Source organism: Gallinula chloropus, assembly GCF_964237585.1.
Source record: "Gallinula chloropus genome assembly, chromosome: 32".
Classification (NCBI taxonomy): Eukaryota; Metazoa; Chordata; class Aves; order Gruiformes; family Rallidae; genus Gallinula; species Gallinula chloropus.
The window spans coordinates 259,748-282,169 of NC_140117.1; the positions used below are offsets into that span (position 1 = coordinate 259,748).

The following is a 22,422-nucleotide window of genomic DNA, read 5'->3' on the forward strand; positions in this document are numbered from 1 at the left end:
GGACTACCCCGGGCTGCCCTTCTCTGGGCACTGGGAACCCCCCCCGGCGGAAGGGAGCCCCCAGTCCCTCCCGCGAGACACCGGGAGCCCCCTCGGAGCTCTCCCCCCACCCCCGGCCTGGCTTTGCCTTCTCCCCCCCTCCAAACTCCGCTCCCTCTCCCCCTCCAGATCTGCTTCTCTTTTCGGTCTTCTCTTCCCGGGAAGCAGGACCCCCTCCTGGACACACCTCGGTGCCCCAGCATCCCCCCACCAGTCACTCCCCCCCGGCGTGGGCCCCGGCGCCCCTGAACCCCTCACCGTGCCCCGTGTCCCCACAGAGCCCCACTCCCTGCGCTACCTCCACACCGCAGTGTCAGCCCAGCCCAGGAGTACCCCAGTTTGTGTCCGTGGGGTACGTGGACGGGAACCTCATTTCGCGCTACGACAGCGAGAAGGGGAGGGCGGTGCCCCGGGCAGACTGGATGGCGGCGCCGCTACCGCCAGAGCGGGGGTGAGTGTGGGCTGGGGCTTTGTGGGATGGGAGAGCTCCCTCCACTCCCCCCTCAGAAGACTCTTCCCTGCCCCCACGATACTGCCCCAGCCTGTGCTGACCTAGCGCCACTCTCAGCAGGTTCCCAGCGCGAGGGGGTGCCTTGTCCGAGAGCTGGGGAGGCCCCCCAAACCCAGCACATCCAGGTCATTGATAAAGACGTTGAACAGAACTGGACCCAGGACTGAGCCCTGGGGGACGCCACTCGTGACCGGCCTCCAGCTGGATTTGGTTCCTTCCATTCACCACCAGTCTTTGGGCCCGTCCATCCAGCCAGTTTTTAACCCAGCCGAGGGTCCACCTGTCCAGGCCAGTGGCAGCCAGTTTCTCAGTCAGAATGCTGTGAGATACCATGTCAAAGGCTTTACTGAAGTCAGCTAGACCACACGCCACACCTTGAGACTGCCTCTTCCAGGACAGAAAGAAGTGTAACTGTGGGAGGTATGTCCCCTCTCAGGGGAACGGAGGGCCCCGTATGCAGTGCAAGGAGTGGGGTGCATGAGGGTGCACGAGAGAGCTTGAGTGTGCGTGGAGATGCCTCGGAAAGCCAGAATCAAAACTCACTGGCCTTGGTGCCTATGAAGGAGGCATCCTTTATTGCAGCGCCGGGCACACAGGGTGTAATAGATAAGAACATAAGGAATTTGTTCTCAAACTGGCAGATGGGGTGGGGATTAATACACCCGGTTACACAAGGAATGCAAACAGCTGGTACCTGTGGACCCAGCACCAGGGAAAGAGAAAACCCATTCCCTGATGAGAATAAAACCAGAAGAAGATCCAAAATGGGTATGAAACAATGTCAGGGCCACATAGTGGGACATGACATTTTTGCACCCCTGTCTGGCCGGGGGCAATGTAAATAGTTTCTGGAGGGAAAAAGGGGGTTGAGCGCTGGGTCGAGCCGTCCTGCAGGTGCCTTCCTGTCGCTTAGTGACCCGGTGTGACATTGAAACACCCGCGGGTGGTGCAGGCGCAGTCACTGTTACCAGCTTAGCAGCTTCAGCCAGTGACAGAACACGGACCAATCATAAGGAGGAGTGGCTGCTCCGCAACAGTACATAAGCATGGAAACTGAAGAGGGGGGTGCGTGCCGTTAGTGGAGCAAGAGGCTGCCAGGCCGCCCAGCACTGTTTTTGCCTGTTTAACTGCTTGCTTAAATAAATTTTATTGTGATGAGTACAACTGGCCTTTAGCCTTCATAACAATTGGCATCGCTCCTCCCAATGTGTGCCCCAATTAAAGCCAAATTTCTCATATTTATACAGATTAACTCTACATATTCATTATGTTGTCTATGAAAAGGCAGGGTTATGCAGGTTATTTCCAGGAAATCATTTACATTCACTCCTCCCGGACAGAGCATTCTCAGTGACACTCAGGGGGTCTTCCAGTGGTCCTCAGGGATGAAGGCTGAACGTCTTCCTCTCTCTCAGCACCTGCTCTTTACAGTTTTCTCCAGAGTTTCCAAAACACATTCCCGAGCTCAAAAACTCACTCCTGCACAAACTAGTTAGGAACCCCTTTTAGCTGAAAACAAGATATACTCTGTCTCATTATTTAAGACTCCCCTACCTTCACCTTCTTTAGCTTCCAGGCTGTTGCACTGTTCTGGCTCAGTTCTGTAACCGCTTTCACGAAACAGCTCACACGTGATGTGCAGAAGCTGACATCACAACTCACAAAGCGTTATAAAGAAGGTATGTTTATTCAGCGCTGGGTGCATGGGGGATTGCTCCAACACAGACATGCACCCCAAACACGGCAATTCACCTGAACTATATACAGTAGACTGTTACATATTAATGGCATTTTGCAATACACCTGTACATATGCATAACCTGCCCCGCTTCGTGTTAAAATTAATCCCAAGAAGTCATCTCCACAAACACCTCCCAGCTGTGCCTGTGCACTGTTTCATGGTGGTGGTTGTCAGGGGGCCTCAGTGATGAAGGCTCGAAGTCTTCATCAGGTTGAAGTTTTCACCTCCTTCCTCTGGCACATGTGTAGTTGTGATGGGCTCAATTATTCTTCGGATGTTTCCTTCTTATCTTGTCCCTGGCACCACTACCAGTCCTGGGTCCGCTTGAAATTATCTCAAGAACAGTAATCACTCAAAACCAACTAGGAGTTGTTCAAGTGAGGCAGCGTAAGTGAGGCAGAGTTGTGCAGGGTCATCTGCTGACGTAACCACTATGGCACTTCATCCTGTTAGTAAGCCCCCCCTTAGCAAGCGTTTTGTTAGCAAGCGCCCTTTAACCCTTTGCAAGAATCTTGTTGGAAAGCCCCATATCACATGGTTACAGCCAAATTCTGCTGAAATCCAAAACTAATCTATTCTTAAAATACACAAAGTTACATTAATTGTCTCAAGCTACATCTACACCAATCTATTCAGCATTATTACATTTCATGGAATCAGTGGGGCAGCCCCAGGATGAGCATGTGATGAGTGTGAGCATGCATGAGGAGAGGACAAGTGTGCACAGGGTGAGTGTGCACAGCACCAGGGCGAGCGTGCAAGGGAGCGGGGGTGCACGAGAGGGTGTGGGTGTGAGCGTGTGAAGCCATGAAGGTGCACAGGGGAGGTTTGAGTGTGCGCGGGGCAGCCCTAGGGGGAGTGTGCGATGAGTGTGAGTGCACACGAAGGTGCAGGAGTGTGTGTGGGGATGGGTGTGAGCAGCACCGGGATGAGCGTGTGAGGGGCTGAGGGTGCACAAGCGTGCACAGGGGTGAGCGTGCAAGGAGGGGAGCGAGATGCAAGGCCACAAGTGTGCATGAGGGAGCGTGAGTGTGCGCGGGGCAGCCCGGGGTCGAGCGGGTGAGGAGCGTGCGAGCACATGAGGGACAGGCGTGGGGTCCGGTGAGTGTGCCAGAGGCGAGCGTGAGCGTGAGCGAGATCCCGGGGCGTGGGGGGAGGGGTCCCACTCCCCATTCCCCTCTCACCCTCCCCCTCCCCCGATGACGTAGCAGGAAGGGGGCTGGGCTGCCCGGGACACGCGGCCGGGAGGGGGGAGGGGCGGCGCCTTCCGGGTCACGTGGGTGCGGCGGCGGAGCAGCGCGTGCGAGTACGGGTGGGGGGACAGGGCGGCATGTGGGGCCGGGGGGTGCGGGGTGAGGACAGGGGGGTGGGGGCGGCGAGGACGGGTGGGGCGGGGCGGCTGGGGCGCGGGAGGGGGCTTGTGGGGCACTATGGGGCAGCCTTAGGACTGGGGGTGGTTGTGGGGCTGCTATGGGGCAGGTACACGGCGGCTGTGGGGCGGTGGGTTGGGTATGGGTCAGCCGTGGGGCTGGAGTGCCCCCCGACGCCACCATCAATCCCGGCAGGACGGGACATCGGTGTAAGTACCTGCCCTACGGCTGTCGGGACAGGGGAGGGCCTATCTGGGCAGGAGAGGGGATATGGCGACAGTGAGGGGGTATCGCTGTGTGACAGGCGGGGCGAGGCCAGGTGCCATGGTACTCTCGTGGTATCGCGACGCAGGGAGTGTCAGGAAGTGTGGCAGTGCCTTGTCTGGCTATTGCGACATACCGGCTGTCGCGACACACTGGGTCACTCAGTTCCGTTGCCAGGCGCTGCGACGCGGCGGGCGTCACACTGTGATGCGCTGGATATCGCAACGCGCTGCATGTTACGGCGTGGTGGGTATCGCAACGGGGTGGGGGGCGTGGTGTAGTTGGGGGTGTCGCGATATAGTTGGGTATTGCGACAGGGTCAGCGGGCATCGTATGTAGCTGTCGTGTGTCGTGGTGTGATTGGTGGGTATCGTGACATGGCCAGTGGGTATCACGAGGGGGTTGGGGGAATTGGGATTTGGTGTGTATCGTGACGTGGGTGGAGGGTATCACGACATTGTTGGTGGGTATCGTGACATGGCCAGTGGGTATCACAAGGGGGTTGGGGGAATCAGGATTTGGTGTGTATTGCGACGTGGGTGGTGGGTATCGTGACAGGGTCAGTGGGTATCGTGACATGGGTGGTGCGTATCGCTATGTGGCTGGAAGGTATCGTGACATGGTCGTGGGTATCGTGATTTGGTGGGTACCATGATGTTGGTGGCGGGTATTGCGACGTGGGTGGTGGGTACCACAATGGGGTCAGTGGGTATTGTGATGTGGCTGATGGGTATCGTGATGGGGTCAGTGGGTATCACAACAGTCAGTGGGCCCTGTCTGTCCCCAGGCGCTGGTGCCGGTGCTGACAGTGCCACTGCTGCAGACGCTGGGGTGGGGGCTGCTCAGCATGGCCTCGCATGACCCCGGGGACGCCCGTGACCCTGATGTCCCCCGTGACCCTGGTGACCCCGGTGATGCCGACGCCCCCTATGTCCCTGGCAGCCTCTCGGCCGCCTTTGTCACCTGTCCCAATGAGACTGTGGCCAAGGAGCTGAGCAGGTGGGGGGGTTACACAGGGGTTGACCCATGGGAGGGGGTGACAAGGGGGAGTGACAGGGGGGACATGGAGTGACACAAGGAGTGACTTGGGGGGGTGACCTGGGAGGTGATGGGGGGTGCACAGGCTGACCCAGTGGTGACTCAAGGGGGTGACAGGGGGTGACACAATGGTGACACGGGGGTAGGGGTGACTTTGGTGGGGGTGACCCAGGGGAATGACATGAGGGTGACTGGGTGTGACATGGGGATGACCCAGGGGAGTGACCCGGGGGGTGACCTGGGTGGGGGTGACGGGGGTGACACAGTAGGTGTGGCAGGGGGGTGACACAGGGGTGGTTGACACATGGGGACGGGGCGGGAGTCAGGGGCTGATGCTCTCGCCGCCTCCCAGGGCAATGGTGCAGCAGCGTTTGGTCGCCTGTGTCAACATTCTGCCCCACGTCACCTCCATGTGAGAGGGGGGGGACACCGGGTGGGGGGGGTGGGGGCGGGGGGGAGGGGGCACATGGGGCTGGAGAGCAATGGGGGGTGGTTGGGGGGGTGACCTGAGGGGGGAAAAAGCAGATGATGGGGGGAGTGGGGATGTGTGATGGGGGTCGGGGGGGGGGGGGGGGGAATGGGGGGTGTCAGGGAAGAGGGGGGGAGGTGGGGGCTGGCCCAGGGAGGTGATGGGGAAATGATGGGGGTGTGGGAGGGGCCGATGGGGATGGGCAATGGGGGGGTACGCAGGGAGGTGACTAGAGATGACGGGTGGGGGGCAATGGTGGGGTTGTGGGTGGCGATGGGGGTGTCGGGGGGGTAAAAGGGGCGTTACTGGTGTGTTCCCCCCCAGCTACACGTGGAAGGGGAAGCTGGAGGAGGACAGTGAGGTTCTGCTGGTGAGGAGCGGGGGGGCAGGGGAGAGTCCCCAATGTCCCCAGTGCCCCTCCCACCCCTCCTGTGTCTCTCCCATGTCGTCCCCCCCAATGTCCCCAGGTGTCCCTGGGCCCCACCAGTGCCCCCCTCAATGTCTCCCCCCCCCCTTGAGCCACAACCCCAGTCTCCACAGTGTGTCCCCCCTCAGCCCCTCTCCCACGCCCCTACCCCTCCATGTGTGTCCCCCCATATTCCCCCCACGATGCCACTGCCCCCCCGCAGCCCCCCCCAGCGCCTCCCCATTGCCCCTCCTTGTCGTTCCCCCCCAGATGATCAAGACTCGCAGCTCCAGGATCCCGGCACTGGCCGAGTTTGTGCGGTGAGGGGGGGCGCATAGGGGAGCAGGGGCTGGGGGGGCGGGGGGAATATGGGTGGGGACACATGGGAGGCTATGGAGGTCAGGGACATGGGGGGCAATATGGGGAGGGGCATGGGGGGGACGCTCAGGGGGCAGGGCACATGGTGGGGGGGACATGGGGCGGGCAGGGTCCATATGGGGGGCAGTGGCATGGTGGGGGGAATACGGGGAGGGGGCATGGGGGGGATACAGAGGAGCCAATAAAACTGGGGGGGACATGGGGGGAGGAGGTCACGGGGGGGGCGCAGTGATATAGTGTGGGATATCAGGCGCATGGGGGGGCCATGGGGGGGAGGGGGAAATGGGGGGGGCACGGGGGGGCAGTGTGACCCACAAAGGGGTCCCGAGGGGGCCGTGGTGCTGACCCCTCTGTACCCCCCCTCCCCCAGGGCCACACACCCCTACGAAGTGGCCGAGCTGGTGGCCGTGCCAGTGGCTCAGGGGAACCCCCCCTACCTGCGCTGGGTGGGGGAGAGTGTCCCCCCCTGATCCCCCCCGGGCCCCCACTTGGGACCCCCATACTTGGGGGGAGATGGGGGGACCCCCGAAACTGAGGGAGAAACCTTTGCAGGGAGTAAAAAAGGAGGGGGGGGGGGGGCAAGGGGGGGCTTGGGAATGGGGTGGACACCCCCAAACTGGCTGGGGGCTGAAAGGGCGGGGGGGGGGCAAGTAGGGGACACTAGAAGCTGCGGGGGGGAAACCCTGGGGCATGAAAATGGGGAGGGGGACGACACTGGGGGAAACCCCAGACTGAGGGGTGGGCAAATGGAGACTACAAAAACGTGCAGGGGGGAACAGCATTTGGGGGGGTCAAAATGGGGAAAAAGGGGGGCCTCGGGAATGGAAGGGGGGACCCCAAATGGGGGGGAAGGGCTGTAACTTGGGGGGGGGCAAATGGGGGACCCCAAAAATGGGGGGGAAACCCTGGGTTTGGGGGAGGAAAGTTGGAGGGCAACAAGGGAGTTGGAAATGAGGGGGGTCTGGGGAGAGGGAAAGCCCCATATGGGGAGGGGAGTTGCAAGGGGGTAGAATGGAGGACCCCAAAACCGGGGGGGAAGGGTTGAAACCCTTGTTGGGGGTCCTTAAAATGGTGGGGGCAGCCAGGGGACCGCCAAAAATGGGGGGCAAATTGGGGGGGATCAAAACGGGGACGGGGGGAAACCCAAAACCCACACGGGGGGTGACACACCCAAAAGCCACCCCAACCACCCCACCCCTCCCGAAATTTTTAATCCCCTCCCTCTTTGCCCTGCACGACACCGCCCCCCCTCCAGCCATTTACTGGGGTGGGGTGGGGGGTGATGCCCCCCTCAAATCTTCATCCTGCTACAAATAAAGATTTTCCCCTCAGGGGGTGGGGGGGATTTTGGTGTGCCCCCCTTTTGAAGGTGCTGGGTTGGTCAGGGTGGTTTTTTTGGCGGGGGGTGGGGTTAGAGCGTCCTGCCCCCGCTTCCCCCCGGCCTGGCTTTGCCTTCTCCCCCCCCCAAACTCCGCTCCCTCTCCCCCTCCAGATCTGCTTCTCTTTTCAGTCTTCTCTTCCCGGGAAGCAGGACCCCCTCCTGGACACACCTCGGTGCCCCAGCATCCCCCCACCAGTCACTCCCCCCCGGCGTGGGCCCCGGCGCCCCTGAACCCCTCACCGTGCCCCGTGTCCCCACAGAGCTCCACTCCCTGCCCTACCTCCACACCGCAGTGTGGGATGGGAAGGATTGGGTTGCCCCCATCCTTTGGGGAAGAAACTGCCTCTTCCAGCTTTGCCTTTTCCCTTTTTTTTAATCTTTGCTCATGTTTTTCCTCAGTTTTTAAAAAATCTTTTCCCACCTTTTTATTAAAAAAAAGCTTTTCCCACCTTTTTTAAAAACCCTTTTCCTTTTTTTTCTCCATTATTTTTCCTACTTGAAAAAAACCCCTTTTTTTTTCTTCCTTTTTAAATATATCCCACCCTTTTTAACCAGTTAAACCAATTAAATACTGGCTGGATGGCCAGACCCAAAAGGTGGTGGTGAATGGAACAAAAGCCAGCTGGAGGCCCGTCATGAGTGACATCCTCCAGGGCTCAGTCCTGGGTCCAGTTCTGTTCAACATCAGTGACCTGGATGAAGGGATTGAATGATCCCTCAGTAAGTCTGCAGATGACACTAAGCTGGGAGGAAGTGTTGACCTGCCTGAGGGTAGGGAGGCTCTTCAGAGAGATCTGAACAGACTGGACCGATGGGCTGTGTCCAACGGGATGAGGTTTAACCAATGCCAAGTGTAGAGTGCTGCACATAGGACATAACAACCCCACGCAGCGCTACAGGCTTGGGGGAGACTGGCTGGAGAGCTGTCAGGCAGAGAAGGACCTGGGGCTGTTGGTTGACTGCAGTAGATGTGGCAGTGTGCCCAGGTGGCCCGGAAGGCCAATGGCATCCTGGCTTGTATCAAAATACCAGATCAGTCACTGAGGCAAAGAGCCATGGAGTGGGAGAGCGCGTCGAGGGATCCTTCCTGAAAGCAGCAAACCCGAGCATAGAAATGCGAGGGCAAAGAAAGCAAAGGGAGAAAGGGAGAGAGAGGCACCCAGCTTCCCCCCCAGCCACCACAGTGAGAGCTGGCCATATGAGTCCTTGCCCCTGGCATGGACTGCACATTGTGGTGACTCATCATTGGAGGTGGAGCTAAGGGTGATGGGGAATAACCCTTCTCCATACAAGAGGGGCTCCTGGGAGTGCCAGTGACCCGGAGCGGGGCGAATAGGGTGTGGCACATCAGAAGAGCATGGCATGGCAGTTTGGGCAGCAGTTCCTGCGGGCAGGGCGAGACCTCCCTCGCAGCTCAGAGGATAAGTTGGGTGGACCGTCTTCTGCTCACAAAGTAGGCAGGGCAAGCCAAGGGTGCTCCTGTCTGCTGTATGCCCAGAGAGTTAAACCATGGTCTCTACCAGGCAGAGAGGTTGCCCCTACAAAACTGTGACAACCCCAACAGATGGCCTGCCTAGGGATGTTGCAATTCAGGTCTCCGGCTGCAGGGAATGCCTGAGTCTGCTGCTGCCAGGGAAAAGAGGCAAGAATTTCATCTGTGTGAGGTGTGAGCACATGAACAATCTGCTCAGCATGGGGGCTGAACTAAAAGTGGACGTGGAAAGACTGAGAGCTATCAGGGTATGCGAGCGACAGAATAACTGGTGGAGTAACTCCCTGGAATCCCAGAGGGAAGCATGCCAGGAAGACACCACGCAACTGATGACGGTCCCCCTGCCCTGACCTGATCAGGCGGAAGCGAGTGACCTGAACCCCAAGGAGGGCTGGAAGACAGTCACAGCTCGCCATCATAGGCGCTCCCCCTGCCTGCCTACCCCGCTCTCCCAGGTTCCCCTAAGCTATAGGTTTGGGGCCCTGGTAGTTGAGGAGGAGATAAGTGAAGAGACAAATGCAGCACCTCTGCCTCAGAGGAAGTGGGCGCCAAGAATGAGGCAATTGACCGCACGCCTCGAGACTGCCTCTGTTAGGCAAGAGAGAAGGGTAGTTCTGGTAGGAGATTCCCTCCTCAGGGGGAGGTGTGCTGCCTCCCTGGAGCCCAAGCCAGAGACATCACCAGAAGGCTCCCAGGGCTGGTGAGATCCTCTGATTACTACCCTTTATTGATAGTTCAAGCAGGCAGTGATGCAATCATGAAGTGTAGCCTCCAAGCTATCAAAAGGGACTTCTGGGACCTACGGCACTTTGTTGAGGGAGGGGGAGCTCAAATAATATTTTCCTCTACCCTACTAGTGGGATGATGGGTTCAGAGCAGGTTAGAAGAACCCAGGAGTTGAACAAGTGGCTGAAAGGCTGGTGCCAACATAGGAACTTTGGGGTTTTTGACCAAGGGATGGTGTACTCTGCTCCTGATATGATGACTGTTGACGGGGCTCAGCTGTCCCCAAGGGGAAAGCGGATCCTTGCCCAGGAGATGGCAGGGCTCATTGAGCGATCTTTCAACTAGTTAGGAACGGGGAAGGGGATACCACGAAGGCTGCTGGGGTCAGGCAAGTGTTTCGGGAGACACGATGAGAGTTGATGATGGAAGAAGATAAATGCCAACGGCACAGGGACAGACTTGGGGATGTTGTTCCACGTGATAGTAGGGAAAATACTGTGGATTGTCCTGAGGACACCCCAGTGGAGCCACCATTGCCCATCCCCTGTTGGAAATCTCCCTGTGACCTGTTGAGGATACCTGCATCTGCTGCCCCCTTAACGTGCCTCTATGCGAATGCGCGTAGCATGGGTAATACACAGGAAGAGTCAGAGATCTTTGTGCAGTTGCAGGGCCACGATCTCATTGCAATCACAGAGATGTGGTGGGACAACCTGGATGACTGGCACGCTGTCATGGATGGCTGTGTGCTTTTCAGGAAAGACAGGCTAGGGAGGTGAGGTGGGGGAGTTGCTCTTTATGTGAGAGAGCAGCTGGAATGCATTGAGTTCCACCTGGGGAAGGATGATCCATCAGTTGAGTACTTGTGAGTAAGAATCAAGGGGCAGGCAAGTGTGAGTGACACAGTTGTGGGTGCGTACTACAGGCCCCCTGATCAGGAGAAGTGAGTTGACAGTGCATTCTACAAGCAGCTAGAAGTAACCTTGAGATCCCATGTGCTGGTCCTTATGGGGGACTTCAATTACCCAGATATTTGCTGGGCAAGCAACAGGGCCAGTCGTATGCAGTCCAGACAATTTCTGCAGTATGTTGAAGACAAATTCCTGCTACAGATGGTGCAGGAACCTACAAGGGGAGAGCGAGTACTGGACCTTGTTTTTACTAACAAGGATGGACTCACTGGGGAAATGAAGGTCGGGGACAGCTTGGGACAAAGTGAGCATGAAATGGTCGAGTTCAAGATCCTGACTGGAAGAAGCAAGCCAAAAAGTAGGATTGCTACGCTGAATTTTAGAAGAGCAAACTTTGATCTCTTCTGCAACCTAATAGGGGCTATCCCATGGGCTACGCTGTTAGAAGGTAAGGGAGCCTGTGAGAGCTGGTCAGCATTCAAACAGCGCTTCTTCCAAGCACAGGACCGGTGCATCCCTTTGAGCAAGAAATCGGGAAAGAAAGGCAGAAGACCTGCGTGGAGCTCGTGAGCAAACTCAAAGGGAAGCAGAAGGTCTATGAGCTGTGGAAAAAGGGTCTGAGCACCCGGAAAGAATATAGGAAAGTTGTCAGGGCCTGTAGGGATGCGACAAGGAAGCCTAGAGCCCACCTGAAAATGAAACTGGCAAGGGACAGAAAGGATAATAAAAAGGGTTTTTTTAGATATGTGAATAGTAAGAGGATGACCAGGGATAATGTGGGTCCCTTGCTGAACGAGACGGGTGACCTGGTAATTCAGGATGCTGAGAAGGTGGAGATACTGAATGCCTTCTTTGTTTTGGTCATCACTTCAAAGGCCCCTCGGGACCCTCGGACACTGGAAGAAAGTAAGAGAGTTTGGGAAATGAAGAGCTTCCCTCTGGTTGAGGTGGGGGTGGTTCAGGAACATCTCAAAGGGATGAACACACACATGACGAGAAGGAAAATAAAACGGACACCAGGAATCCAATATGAATCATAACAGGGTGCCAACTTTATTGCGCAGCTCGTAGCTTTATATATGTTCCAGCGCTGGATACATCTGAAATACAGCCTGCCTATAGGTTGAGCCCGAAAAGGTCGCATTTGCATAACACGCCCACTTGTTGTTTCTTGTTCACGGTGGAATTCCCCTTCCACCGGTTCCAGCCGGCTATGCCTCGGTTGTTTTCCCCCTTCAAGGACGCGGCGACCTTGCCGAGCCTCCCCCCCCCCAGCTGTGCTGGAGGCCTAGCTTGGCCTAGGCATGTCAAGGCCATTCGCAGTAGTTCCCTCCAGGTGAATGTCATTCTGTTGGCCCACCAGCTGCATATAATCCGAATGGCCCCGTTCTGCGAGCCATTCCCCAACAATTCCCCCTTTTTGTTTTTGGGCTAACAGAATGTTAGTTTGTGCCATTCGCTTAACACTTTTCATAATGCAGGCATAAGCAATGCGCAAAAGAATTAACACCAACAATACTATACCTATAAAGCGTAAACCTTCTTTCAACAAGTTAAATAACCAAGGGGAGAGTCCACCAAAAGCTGACTGTAGCCAATCATCAAAGGGATTCACATTTTTAACAACTTTTTGAGTGTGAGACTCCAGCCAAGCCAATTTCTTGTGAAGAGATGCACTATGGTCAGAAAGATTAAAACAACACATCCCTTCAATGTCCTCACACCCATGACCATGTGCTAATAACAAGAAATCAATGGCAGCACGATCCTGCAAAAAAGCATGACGCAAGCTGTCTTGATCGTGCAGCAATTATGACAAAACATCCGTGGTAACATTGGCTTGCTTAACCGACCAGCATGCCAACCGCTCCAACTGTTTGAGGGCTTGAGCCGCAGCCAAACCTGGAAAAAAGGCTGTAGCAAAAACGTTGGCCGTCATAGACCACAACTGAACATCATCACGACAGGAGTTATCTAAAGGCACGCCTCGTTTAACACGACGTGCTATCTTAGTCAGGTTTAGCCAGTCCCTTTGATGAGGGGCAAAAAGGGTAAGTTTTCCTAGGTAACACGGCCCACCATATGCGTTTTTTGGGATGCCCTGCCAGGCTCTATCCCCACAGATCAAAAACACATTTGGGGGAAGAGCTTTTGGGGTGTTATTGTTCCACAATAATGGTCCAATTGTTGATGACAGTGGGCTATATAGATCAGCTGCCCCATAAGCACCTAAGGGGAGAGAGACATTATAACCATCAAGAGTGGTCTCATTGGTGCCACAAAAATGTCTATCCCATGGTCTGAAGTTGGGCCCTGGCGACACTTCCGTCCAGCCTGATTCGTTCCACCCTTTGTTGACCCGCGCATGAGGCTGAGTGTCACCAATAAAGGTTTCAAAACCGTTCCTGCCACTAAACCTATCACCAAATGTGACACACGTCTGAGTGTGACCTTTGGACGTTGACCCCACCGCTTTAGCACCCAGCAATTCTAGTTCTTGTGGATCCCAGGGTAAGGTGGTGTTAAGGGAGCGGATTAATGTGGCAGTGCAACTAGCTACGGTGGAAGAAGAGTGACAGTTATTAGTGGCATAGGCAACAAAGGCAGCCTCTTCAAAACCGGGTATACCCACGAGGCACGTTTTAAAAGGGCTAGTAGTTGACTGCATACTCAGACAAAAATCTAAGTTGCCAGTCTGATTAGCCCAAGTTACCCATATATTGGTTCTGTCGTTCACCCTGTGGATGGCCCGCGTCTGCGTCGTCAGGAGACATATCTCTAACAATGTCACGGTCAGGATGAACTTGCTGGCTGGCCGCAGGGCGGGTCCATCTCGCTGGTACCCATAGTGATCCTGTAGGTGCAAGCACACACATATGACCCCGTCCAAGATATTGAACCTCAGCCGGGCCCTGCCATTGTCCAGTCTTTGGGTCCCGATAGTGTACAAACATTGGAACTCTTTTGTCCTGCCGCCCCTTTGGGGCATGTAGAACTATTGGTGGGGAATCACTCTCGCCAAAAATACACAAATGATTTAGGGTGAATAATGTCATAGCAAGTTTCTCCTGAACATCTGCTATTTGAGAATACTTTAACAAATACTGTTTTCAAGTTTGGTGTGCCCTTTCTACAATGCCCTGACCCGTTGGAGAATTGGGGATGCCTCTGACATGGTGAATACCCCATCTTTGCATAAAACGTCTTATTTTTTCCCCAGCATAAGCTGGACCATTATCAGACTTAATTTGTTGTGGAACCCCCATAACAGCTAGGCATACTGTCAGGTGTCTCTGGACATGGATAGCTTTTTCACCGGCTTGTGCTGTGGCCCACAGCATGTGACTAAACGTATCTATGCATACATGTACATATTTCAGCCTCCCAAACTCTGACACATGAGTTATATCCATTTGCCATATCTGGTTGGCCTGCAGTCCCCTAGGATTGACACCAAGACCCAAACCTGGCCCATGATGATTGCATTCTGGGCAGGTTTGCACGATGCCTTTGGCATCATTTACTGAAATTCTAAATTGTTTGCACAAGCCTTTAGCGTTTTGATGAAACATTTCATGGGAGTGGCGAGCCGCCTGAAATTCATCTCGCGGGGCAACCACAGAGACTAATCGATCTGCCCTCGCATTCCCTTCCCCAAGGCCTTGATCCCATTTATGACTTCTAATATGAATGACACAATAAGCGGCACTCCTCTGTTGAAGTGCACTGCGAAGACGTCTCAAGAGTTCAAAAAGCCGTAGGTTTTTGATGTCACGAATAAAGGCAGTCTCTATGCGGCGCACAATCCCTGCTACATAGAGAGAATCAGTTACTATATTGAGAGGCCTTGTGAACCATCTAAAGGTAGCCCACACCACTGCAAGCAACTCTAACGTTTGTAAAGAGTCAGTAGGCTCTCCCTTAAGTATGTGTTGTTGCCATTGACCGTCTTGGTTCCAAACAATTGCTGCACTTTTAGATTTTTTGCCTGCATCTGTAAACACAGTCACTGCCTCCGCCAATGGGCGTTCTGAGTACTTGGGTCGTTCTATCCACTGTCCCTGACCCATCCATTTAAAGGTAGGAGAGGCCAGCGCTGCTGTGTTCAATGTTGTGGCTGCGCTCAAAAGAGCCATTTGCAAGCAGTCATTTTCAGCAATCATTTGTTCTAAATCCAATATTCTGATGGGCAAGTCCTTTGTTAACGGCCACTGCTCTATCCAGATGGGGGTGTCACTGACCCACTGGAGCTGCAGCGGGAAATTGTACCGAACAGTGGCCATCAGCAAAAATCCGAGGCATTTGTAAGTCGCACATCAAATTGTCTCAAAGCGTCGCGACCGAGCAGTCCGTTCACGCCTTGGGGCAGAGGCATTACCGTAATGGGGACGTTAGCATGTCGATTGTCTAGTTGAATATGAATAGGCGCCGATGATTGTCGCACTGCAGCTGCTCCACCAACTCCTTCTACCCCTCTCACGCTGGGAAGCGTCTGCCAGTCTCTAGGCCAGCACAGGGTGGACACAATTGTAATACTTTAGCTTGTTGTTCCACAATGCGGCTTTGTCTTTCAGATATCTCCTTTAACACCTTGGCGGCTGCCTGCTCAAGCGGCGGCTCTGGGGCTATCAAGGGGAACGCCCTTTCTGCCATTAACGCGCCCGCACTTTCTAAACGCAAAGCCCTTTCTAGCATGTCCTGTACAGAGGCATGAGGAGGGAGGGTGACCAAAACATCCCTAGTCCGTGCGTTCGCATTCTCAAAAGCCAATTTCTCACCAAGAGTAGTCTTTACATGCTCAGGGTGATCTGACTGGTCTAAAGCTTGGTGCAATCTGTCCAAAAAACTGGCATATGACTCGTTCGGCTTTTGCTTTACCGACAAATACGATGGAGTTACGCTACCAGCTTTAACTTCGCTTAGGGCTATCTGTGCCAATCGCATAGCCTCCTGTAAAACGGCTGGAGGAAGCCCTAGCTGAGCCTGCACCCCAAAATAAGTACCAGTCCCTATCAACTGTGCCGCCGTCACCCCCGCTAACGGATCTCCCTCTGCCCTGGGCAAAGTAGCGGCAGTGTTACAGAGCCGCTGAAGGTGGCTTTCATACTGCATGGCTTGCGACGGGGTAAGTATCATTCTTACCACCTGTTTAATATCTTCCTGTAAAATAATACCACTCGCAGAAAAAATATACTGAAGCATCTGTTTACTAGGCTCACTATGTAAACCCGTCTGACGCACGGTGTCCCTCAGTTGTACTAACAACTTCCAATCAAACGGGTCATGCTCACCCGCGGTATATACATCATCCCCCTCCCCATGCTGCTTATATATTACAGGCATGGCTTTTAAAAGTTCATTTGCTGTTGCAACGTCACCCGCTTCCATGGCTTGCTTTGCTATTTTTGGCCATGGTTGGCAGCGAGGACGAGGGAGTTTCATCTCTCTCTCCTCCCGTATTTCCCGATCTGCAGCTTTGCCCTTAATCCGCAATTTGCTTTTTCTCTTAGGCTGCTTCACAAAAACCGGCTCTGGTTTCCCCCCTCTCTTTTGACAAATCTTAAACAACCTTTCAAACAAATCAGACAACTCTTTCACAGAATCTACATCGCTATCTAAATCACTAGAGCTACTATTAGAACAATTGAGGGGAGTCCCCGCCCGACCGTTAACTTTCTACAAAAGGATTCAGTGTTGAAACAGAGCCCCTCCGAGAGGGCAGCGCATAAGTCTGGACCGCAATATCTTGTAGAAAAGGGTTCAAAGCCACTGACAAAGGTGGCGCGGAAGGTAAGGGAGAAGAAAATTCCGCTACGCAGGCAACGTCGGATTCTTGTTTAGAGGGTGATAGCGCGGCAACAGCCTCCTGCATTCGCTGTGCCGCTTCTGCCGGGGTCTTAGCGACTTTCACTGGCAGGCCGACAGCAGGCGGTCCTGGAGCTAGCAAATTAAAAGCCTGCGCTTGGTGATTTTCCACCTGAGGAGAAGCCATCCCTCGTGTTCCATCAAGTTTCGCTGACACCGAAACAGCCAGGGCTCTCTCCTCTTTGTATTTGGCGATCGCATTAATAGTCTCTCGCCAGGGGACCTGGAGGGCTTTGGCTTCGTTTTTTCCATCTATAACATCGTTCCGAAGTTCATTGCCAAATTCCCTCCACCGGTTCCAATCAAAATAATCATCCCCTGACTTGAAAAATCCCTTTGTGCAACCATAGGCACACAAACCGGACAGATGTTTAAGATTAAAATTAACTTTTCGCTTTTCTAAAAAGCTTTGAAGTAGGGAAAACGCTACCTCTTTATCCATGCTGGCCAGCCGTATTTTCCGCGCGTCCCCTACTCCTGCGACGGAGCGCTCCTAACCCGCAGCTCCCGGCTCCAAGCCGTCCTCCCAGGCTCGTAGTGCCTCTTCCCGGAGGAGTCGCCGACACCGGCTCCCGTCGCACCGGTAACTGTCTTCTCGTCTTTCCAAGGTTGACCCCTGCTGGAAAAATCGGGGTCCCTGTTCGGGCGCCACTTGACGAGAAGGAAAATAAAACGGACACCAGCAATCCAATATGAATCATAATAGGGTGCCAACTTTATTGCGCAGCTCGTAGCTTTATATATGTTCCAGCGCTGGATACATCTCAAATACAGCCTGCCTATAGGTTAAGCCCGAAAAGGTCGCATTTGCATACCACGCCCACTTGTTGTTTCTTGTTCACGGTGGAATTCCCCTTCCACCGGTTCCAGCCGGCTATGCCTCGGTTGTTTTCCCCCTTCAAGGACGTGGCGACCTTGCCGAGCCTCCCCCCCCCCTAGCTGTGCCGGAGGCCTAGCTTGGCCTAGGCATGTCGAGGCCATTCACAGTAGTTCCCTCCAGGTGAATGTCATTCTGTTGGCCCACCAGCTGCATATAATCCGAATGGCCCCGTTCTGCGAGCCATTCCCCAACAGGAGCTGCCATGGGGCAGGGGGAGCCCAGCCCAGAGCTTGGTCCCACATGATTTCACTTTTCCTTGGCAGCTGTGGCTGGAGCAGGGCTGGCTGGGGTGGAGGTCATTTTCTGGAGCAGGTTCCCGGGAAACATCCTCCTTCTTCCAGTCCTCCCAGTTCCACTCCAGTTCCTCTGGGGTCTCTGGACCATGGGAGCGCAAAGCAACGCCCATGGCATGGAGCATGCACCACTCACACCAAGCTCGGCCCTGGCCTGCAACACGCTCAATTAACGTAGGCACCATCTCCATGTCTCTGTGTCCTTCTCCTTGCCCAAGCTGACTTCAGAGTGGTGGGACCAGGCTACACTCTCCGTGGCACCATGGGGCAGGACATTGTGCTGCCGTGTCACTTGTCCCCAGCCAAGGACGCTCAGAGCTGGGACATCAGGTGGATCCGGCACAGGGTCTCTGAAACGGTGCACCACTACCGACATGGGGAGGACGTGCCCATGGACCAGGTGGAGGAATATGTTGGGAGGAGAGAGCTGGCCAGAGATGATCTCTCCAGAGGAAGCCTGGACTTGCGAATCTCTGGGCTGAGACCCTCTGATGATGGTCAGTACGTCTGCAGTGTGAGAAATGGTGCCTCTTACGGAGAAGCTTTGGTGGAGCTGGAGGTGTCAGGTTTGTGTCTGGTGTTCGCAGGGGTGGTCGTTGTGTCCCTGGGTTTGTGTGTCCCTCCTAGATCCCTGTCTCATCCCTTGGTGGAGGTTTCCCTTGGTACAGTGTCTGGCAGCCTTGGGGCTTCTTGAACGCTACCTCGAGGTGCTGAAGCTGGGCAGCTCGATCTTGCTGTGCTGGGAGGTTTGGGGGGAGATCTGGGGCTGTTGGACATCAACTCTCAGTGGTTCCTGCACAGGTTGGGGAGGGTTTGGTGGGAACTGCGATGGGTCTGCTTGGGGATGCAGTGGTGGCCTTGGAGCTGAGACCATCCCTCCCTGACCCCAACCCCGGGCTCTTCCCCAGCCACAGGCTCTGGCCCTCAGCTCTCTCTGGAGGGTTACGAGGCCGGAGGCATCCGGGTGCTGTGTCGATCGGCTGGATGGTTCCCGCAACCGGAGGTGCTGTGGAAAGACCCCAATGGGCACCGTGTCCCCTCGGTCTCCCAGAGACATTCCCCTGATGCCAGGGGCCTGTTTGACATCGAAGACGCCATCATGGTGACGGGGACTGGAGATGGGAACTGGTCCTGTGTGGTCAGGAACAGCCGCCTGGCCCAGGAGCAGGAGGCGTCCCTGCGCATCTCCGGTGAGACGGCTGCAGCCAGCCCCTGCAGCGCTGGAGCAGGGCGGGGAGTGGCTGCCTTGCTTGGAGCAGCTTTGGTCTGGGTTTGGGGTGCAACGTGGGGGGGCTGAGGGGAGCTCTGTCCCCTTGAGGCCAGGGCTCGCAGGACACGGGCTGGGATGTGTGGGGCGGTGGTCTCTGAGTCCTTGTCCCATGGACATGAGTGGAAATCAGTCCTTTTCCCTGTGGATCTGTTTGTTTCTCAGCTCCCTTTTTCCATGATGCCCGTCCCTGGATGGTCGGTCTGGGTGTGCTCCTCGTGCTTGTTGCGCTCTCCGTTGGGCTCCACATTGGGCTCCTTGGCCTCAGAGCTTCTCTCTGGAGAAGAAAAGGTGTGTTTGCCCCCTAGCAAAGAGTTTCCTTCATCCAAAAGATCTTTGGGAAGGACAGAAGCGGACGAGGACATGGTGGGGTGTGGCTAGGAGGACAGGGAGCATGGCCAGAGCATCTGACTGGTGGGAAAATACTAGAGACCCTCTTGATCTCTTCCCGCTGAGGAAGCAAACTGCTCTCCTGACCTCCTCTTCCTCCGGCTTTGCTTTCCAGCGCTGCTGTTTTCCAGAGAGCTGGGTGAGTCCTTCTGTCCCCTTCCCCCAACAAATCCTCCTGGCACAGGAGCTCCTGGTAGGGACTTGTCTTTGGGGAGTTCCTGGGCTCCCAGTGCTCAGCCCTTTCCCTCCCTGCCTGTCATCTCCATCTCCAATCCCTGGGGCTGGGAAAGCCCAAGGCCATGTTCCTGGGAGGGCGGGCAGCTCAGGCAGAGCAGTGTGGGGATGGCTTCTCTGCTCTGCCTAGAGCTTCTGGGACCAGCTCTGGGATGTGACCAGCTCTCCTCTCTCCTTGTAGCCTGGAGGAAGTTTCTGCTGCCCCACACACCAGGTAACTGGGGCTTTGGGTGCTGCTCCTGGAGGTTCTCCTCCCATTCCTCGTGTGCAAGGGGCATCTGGGCTGTGCAGTGCATAGGACTGTCCATGCTTGGGTGTGTTGGGTGACTTCCAGACACTGAGCATGGCACTGGACTGTTCCCCCTGCTGTGTTCTGGTCTGTCCCATTCCCATCTCCCCCATGACACCCACTGCCCAGACACAGCCGCTGCCTCACCATCCTACACCTCTGTGCTGGGGCTGCAGCCCCACTGGGTCCTGTTCCCACGGAAATGAGCTTGGCTGTGGCCATGATGGGACCGGCCCTGGGATGGGATCTCTTGGAGGAAGGAGATGCCCCATGTCCTGATACTCCAGATCCTGGCCCCAGGTGGGTGAAACCTGCCCAGCGCTGAGCTCTGCCCCTGATGCTCTGGCTCCTCTTGTCCCTGCAGTCATGGTGACCCTGGATCCCAACACGGCTCATCCCAGGCTTGTCCTGTCCAAGGATGGGAAAAGTGTGAGATGGGGACCAACACAGCAGGACCTGCCTGACACCCCTCAGAGATTTGTGTGTTGGTGCTGCGTGCTGGGCCGGGAGGGGTTCAGTGAGGGGAGGCACTGCTGGGAGGTGGAGGTGAAGGGGAAGGTGGGAGATGATTAAGGGTGGGCTGTGGGGGTGGCCAGGGACTCTGTGAACAGGAAAAGCTTTGTGGAACTGAGCCCCGAAGAAGGGATCTGGGGGGTGGGGCACAGGGAGGGACAGTTTCACAGAATCACAGAATCACAGAATTGTAGGGGTTGGAAAGGACCTCAAGAGATCATCAGGTCCAACCCCCCTGCCAAAGCAGCTCCTTAGGACATATCACTCAGATAGGCGTCCAGACGAGTCTTGAATATCTCCAGAGATGGAGAGACTCCACCACCTCACTGGGCAGCCTGTCCCAGGGCTCCCTCACCCTCACTGTGAAAAAGTTCTTCCGCATGTTGGTGCAGAACTTCGTGTGCTCCAACTTGCAGCCATTGCCCCTTGTCCTATCCCCACAGACACTGAAAAGGGGCTGGCCAATTCCCCCTGCACCCCATGTCTAAGATATTTATAAACACTAATTAGGTCCCCCCTTGGTCTTCTTTTCTCGAGACTAAACAGCCCCAGCTTACTCAGCCTATCCTCATACGGGAGATGTTCCAGGCTCCTAATCATCTTTGTAGACCTTCTTTGGACTCTCTCCAGGAGACCCCTGTCTTTTTTGTACCAGGGAGCCCAGAACTGGACACAGTACTCCAGGTGGGGCCTGACCAGGGCAGAGTAGAGGGGGAGGATCACCTCCTTTGACCTGCTGGACACACTCCTCCTGATACATCCCAGGATCCCATTGGCTCTCTTAGCCACCAGTGCACACTGCTGGCTCATGGCCAACCTGTCATCAATCTGGACCCCCAGGTCCTTCTCCACAGAGCTCTTCTCCAGCAGGTCATCCCCCAGCCTGTACTGATACGAACGGTTGTTCCTTCCCAGGTGCAAGTCTTTACACTTGCTCTTGTTGAACCTCATCTGGTTTCTCCCTGCCCAGCTCTCCAGCCTGTCCAGGTCTCTCTGGATGGCAGCGCAGTGTTCCTGCATGTCACCCACTCCTCCCAGCTTTGTATCACTGGGTACTTGCTGAGGGTGGATGCTATTCCCACATCAAGGTTGTTAATGAAGATATTAAACAGGACTGGACCCAACACTGAACCCTGGGGAACACCGCTAGTCACAGGTCTCCAGTCAGACTCTGCTCCACTGATCACCACCCTCTGAGCTCGGTCCAACACCCAGTTCTCAACCCACCTCTCTGTCCACTCATCTATCCCTTGTTCTCTGAGTTTTTCTATCAGAATGTTGTGGGAGACAGTGTCAAAAGCCTTGCTAAAGTCAAGGTAGATGACATCCACTGCTCTCCCTCCATCCACCCAGCCGGTGATGAGATCATAGAAGGCTATGAGATTGCTTGAGCACAATCTCCCCTTGGTGAATCCATGCTGACTGCTCCTCATGACCTTCTTCTCTTCTAATTGCTTGGAGATGGCATCCAGAACAAGCTGTTCCATCACCTTTCCAGGGACAGAAGTGAGGCCGACTGGCCTATAGTTGCTGGGATCTTCCTTCTTGCCCTTTTTAAAGACTGGAGTTACATTGGCTATTCTCCAATCTTCAGGCACTTCTCCTGTAGTCCAGGACCTATTGAAGATGATAGAGAGCGGCTCTGCAATCGCCTCCGCCAGCTCCCTCAGGACACGTGGGTGTATCCCATCCGGGCCCATGGATTTGTGTGCATTAATCCCTTTGAGTCGCACCTGGACCGCCCCTACCTCAACTAGAGGGAAGCCCTTCGTTCCCCAACCACTCCTACTATCGTCCGGGATCTGTGGGTCCCGAGTAGCCTTCGGAGTAAAGACTGAGGCAAAGGCAGCATTCAGTATCTCCACCTTCTCATCATCTCCTGTTACCAGGACACCCGCCTCGTTCAGCAAGGGACCTACATTATCCCTGGTCATCCTTTTACTATTCACATAGCTGAAAAAAACT

The 22,422-nt window shown here is 55.2% G+C and overlaps 1 protein-coding gene and 1 pseudogene across 5 annotated transcripts in view; both read left to right on the forward strand.

The window, feature by feature from the left end:
- Positions 1-22,422, forward strand: part of LOC311202908 (butyrophilin subfamily 1 member A1-like) — a 197,971-nt pseudogene that overhangs the window by 175,175 nt on the left and 374 nt on the right. Inside the window, exons 3-7 of the transcript in view lie at positions 17,983-18,330; positions 18,673-18,954; positions 19,197-19,267; positions 19,842-19,869; positions 20,309-20,603. The product of the transcript in view is annotated as a butyrophilin subfamily 1 member A1-like (transcript). The remainder of the gene's footprint in view (positions 1-17,982; positions 18,331-18,672; positions 18,955-19,196; positions 19,268-19,841; positions 19,870-20,308; positions 20,604-22,422) is intronic.
- LOC311202802 (protein CutA homolog) lies at positions 3,565-6,781 on the forward strand. 4 transcript variants are annotated; one of them, XM_084277461.1, is made up of 7 exons: positions 3,565-3,597; positions 4,103-4,171; positions 4,713-4,924; positions 5,316-5,375; positions 5,757-5,802; positions 6,109-6,158; positions 6,587-6,781. In XM_084277461.1, exons 2-7 carry the CDS (start codon positions 4,133-4,135, stop codon positions 6,684-6,686), a joined length of 507 nt encoding a protein of 168 aa, XP_084133587.1. In that variant the 5' UTR covers positions 3,565-3,597; positions 4,103-4,132; the 3' UTR covers positions 6,687-6,781. The 4 variants fall into 4 exon arrangements, with proteins under 4 accessions (XP_084133587.1, XP_084133590.1, XP_084133589.1 ...); XM_084277464.1 differs by having other exon boundaries at positions 3,583-3,597; positions 4,091-4,171; XM_084277463.1 differs by having other exon boundaries at positions 3,585-3,603.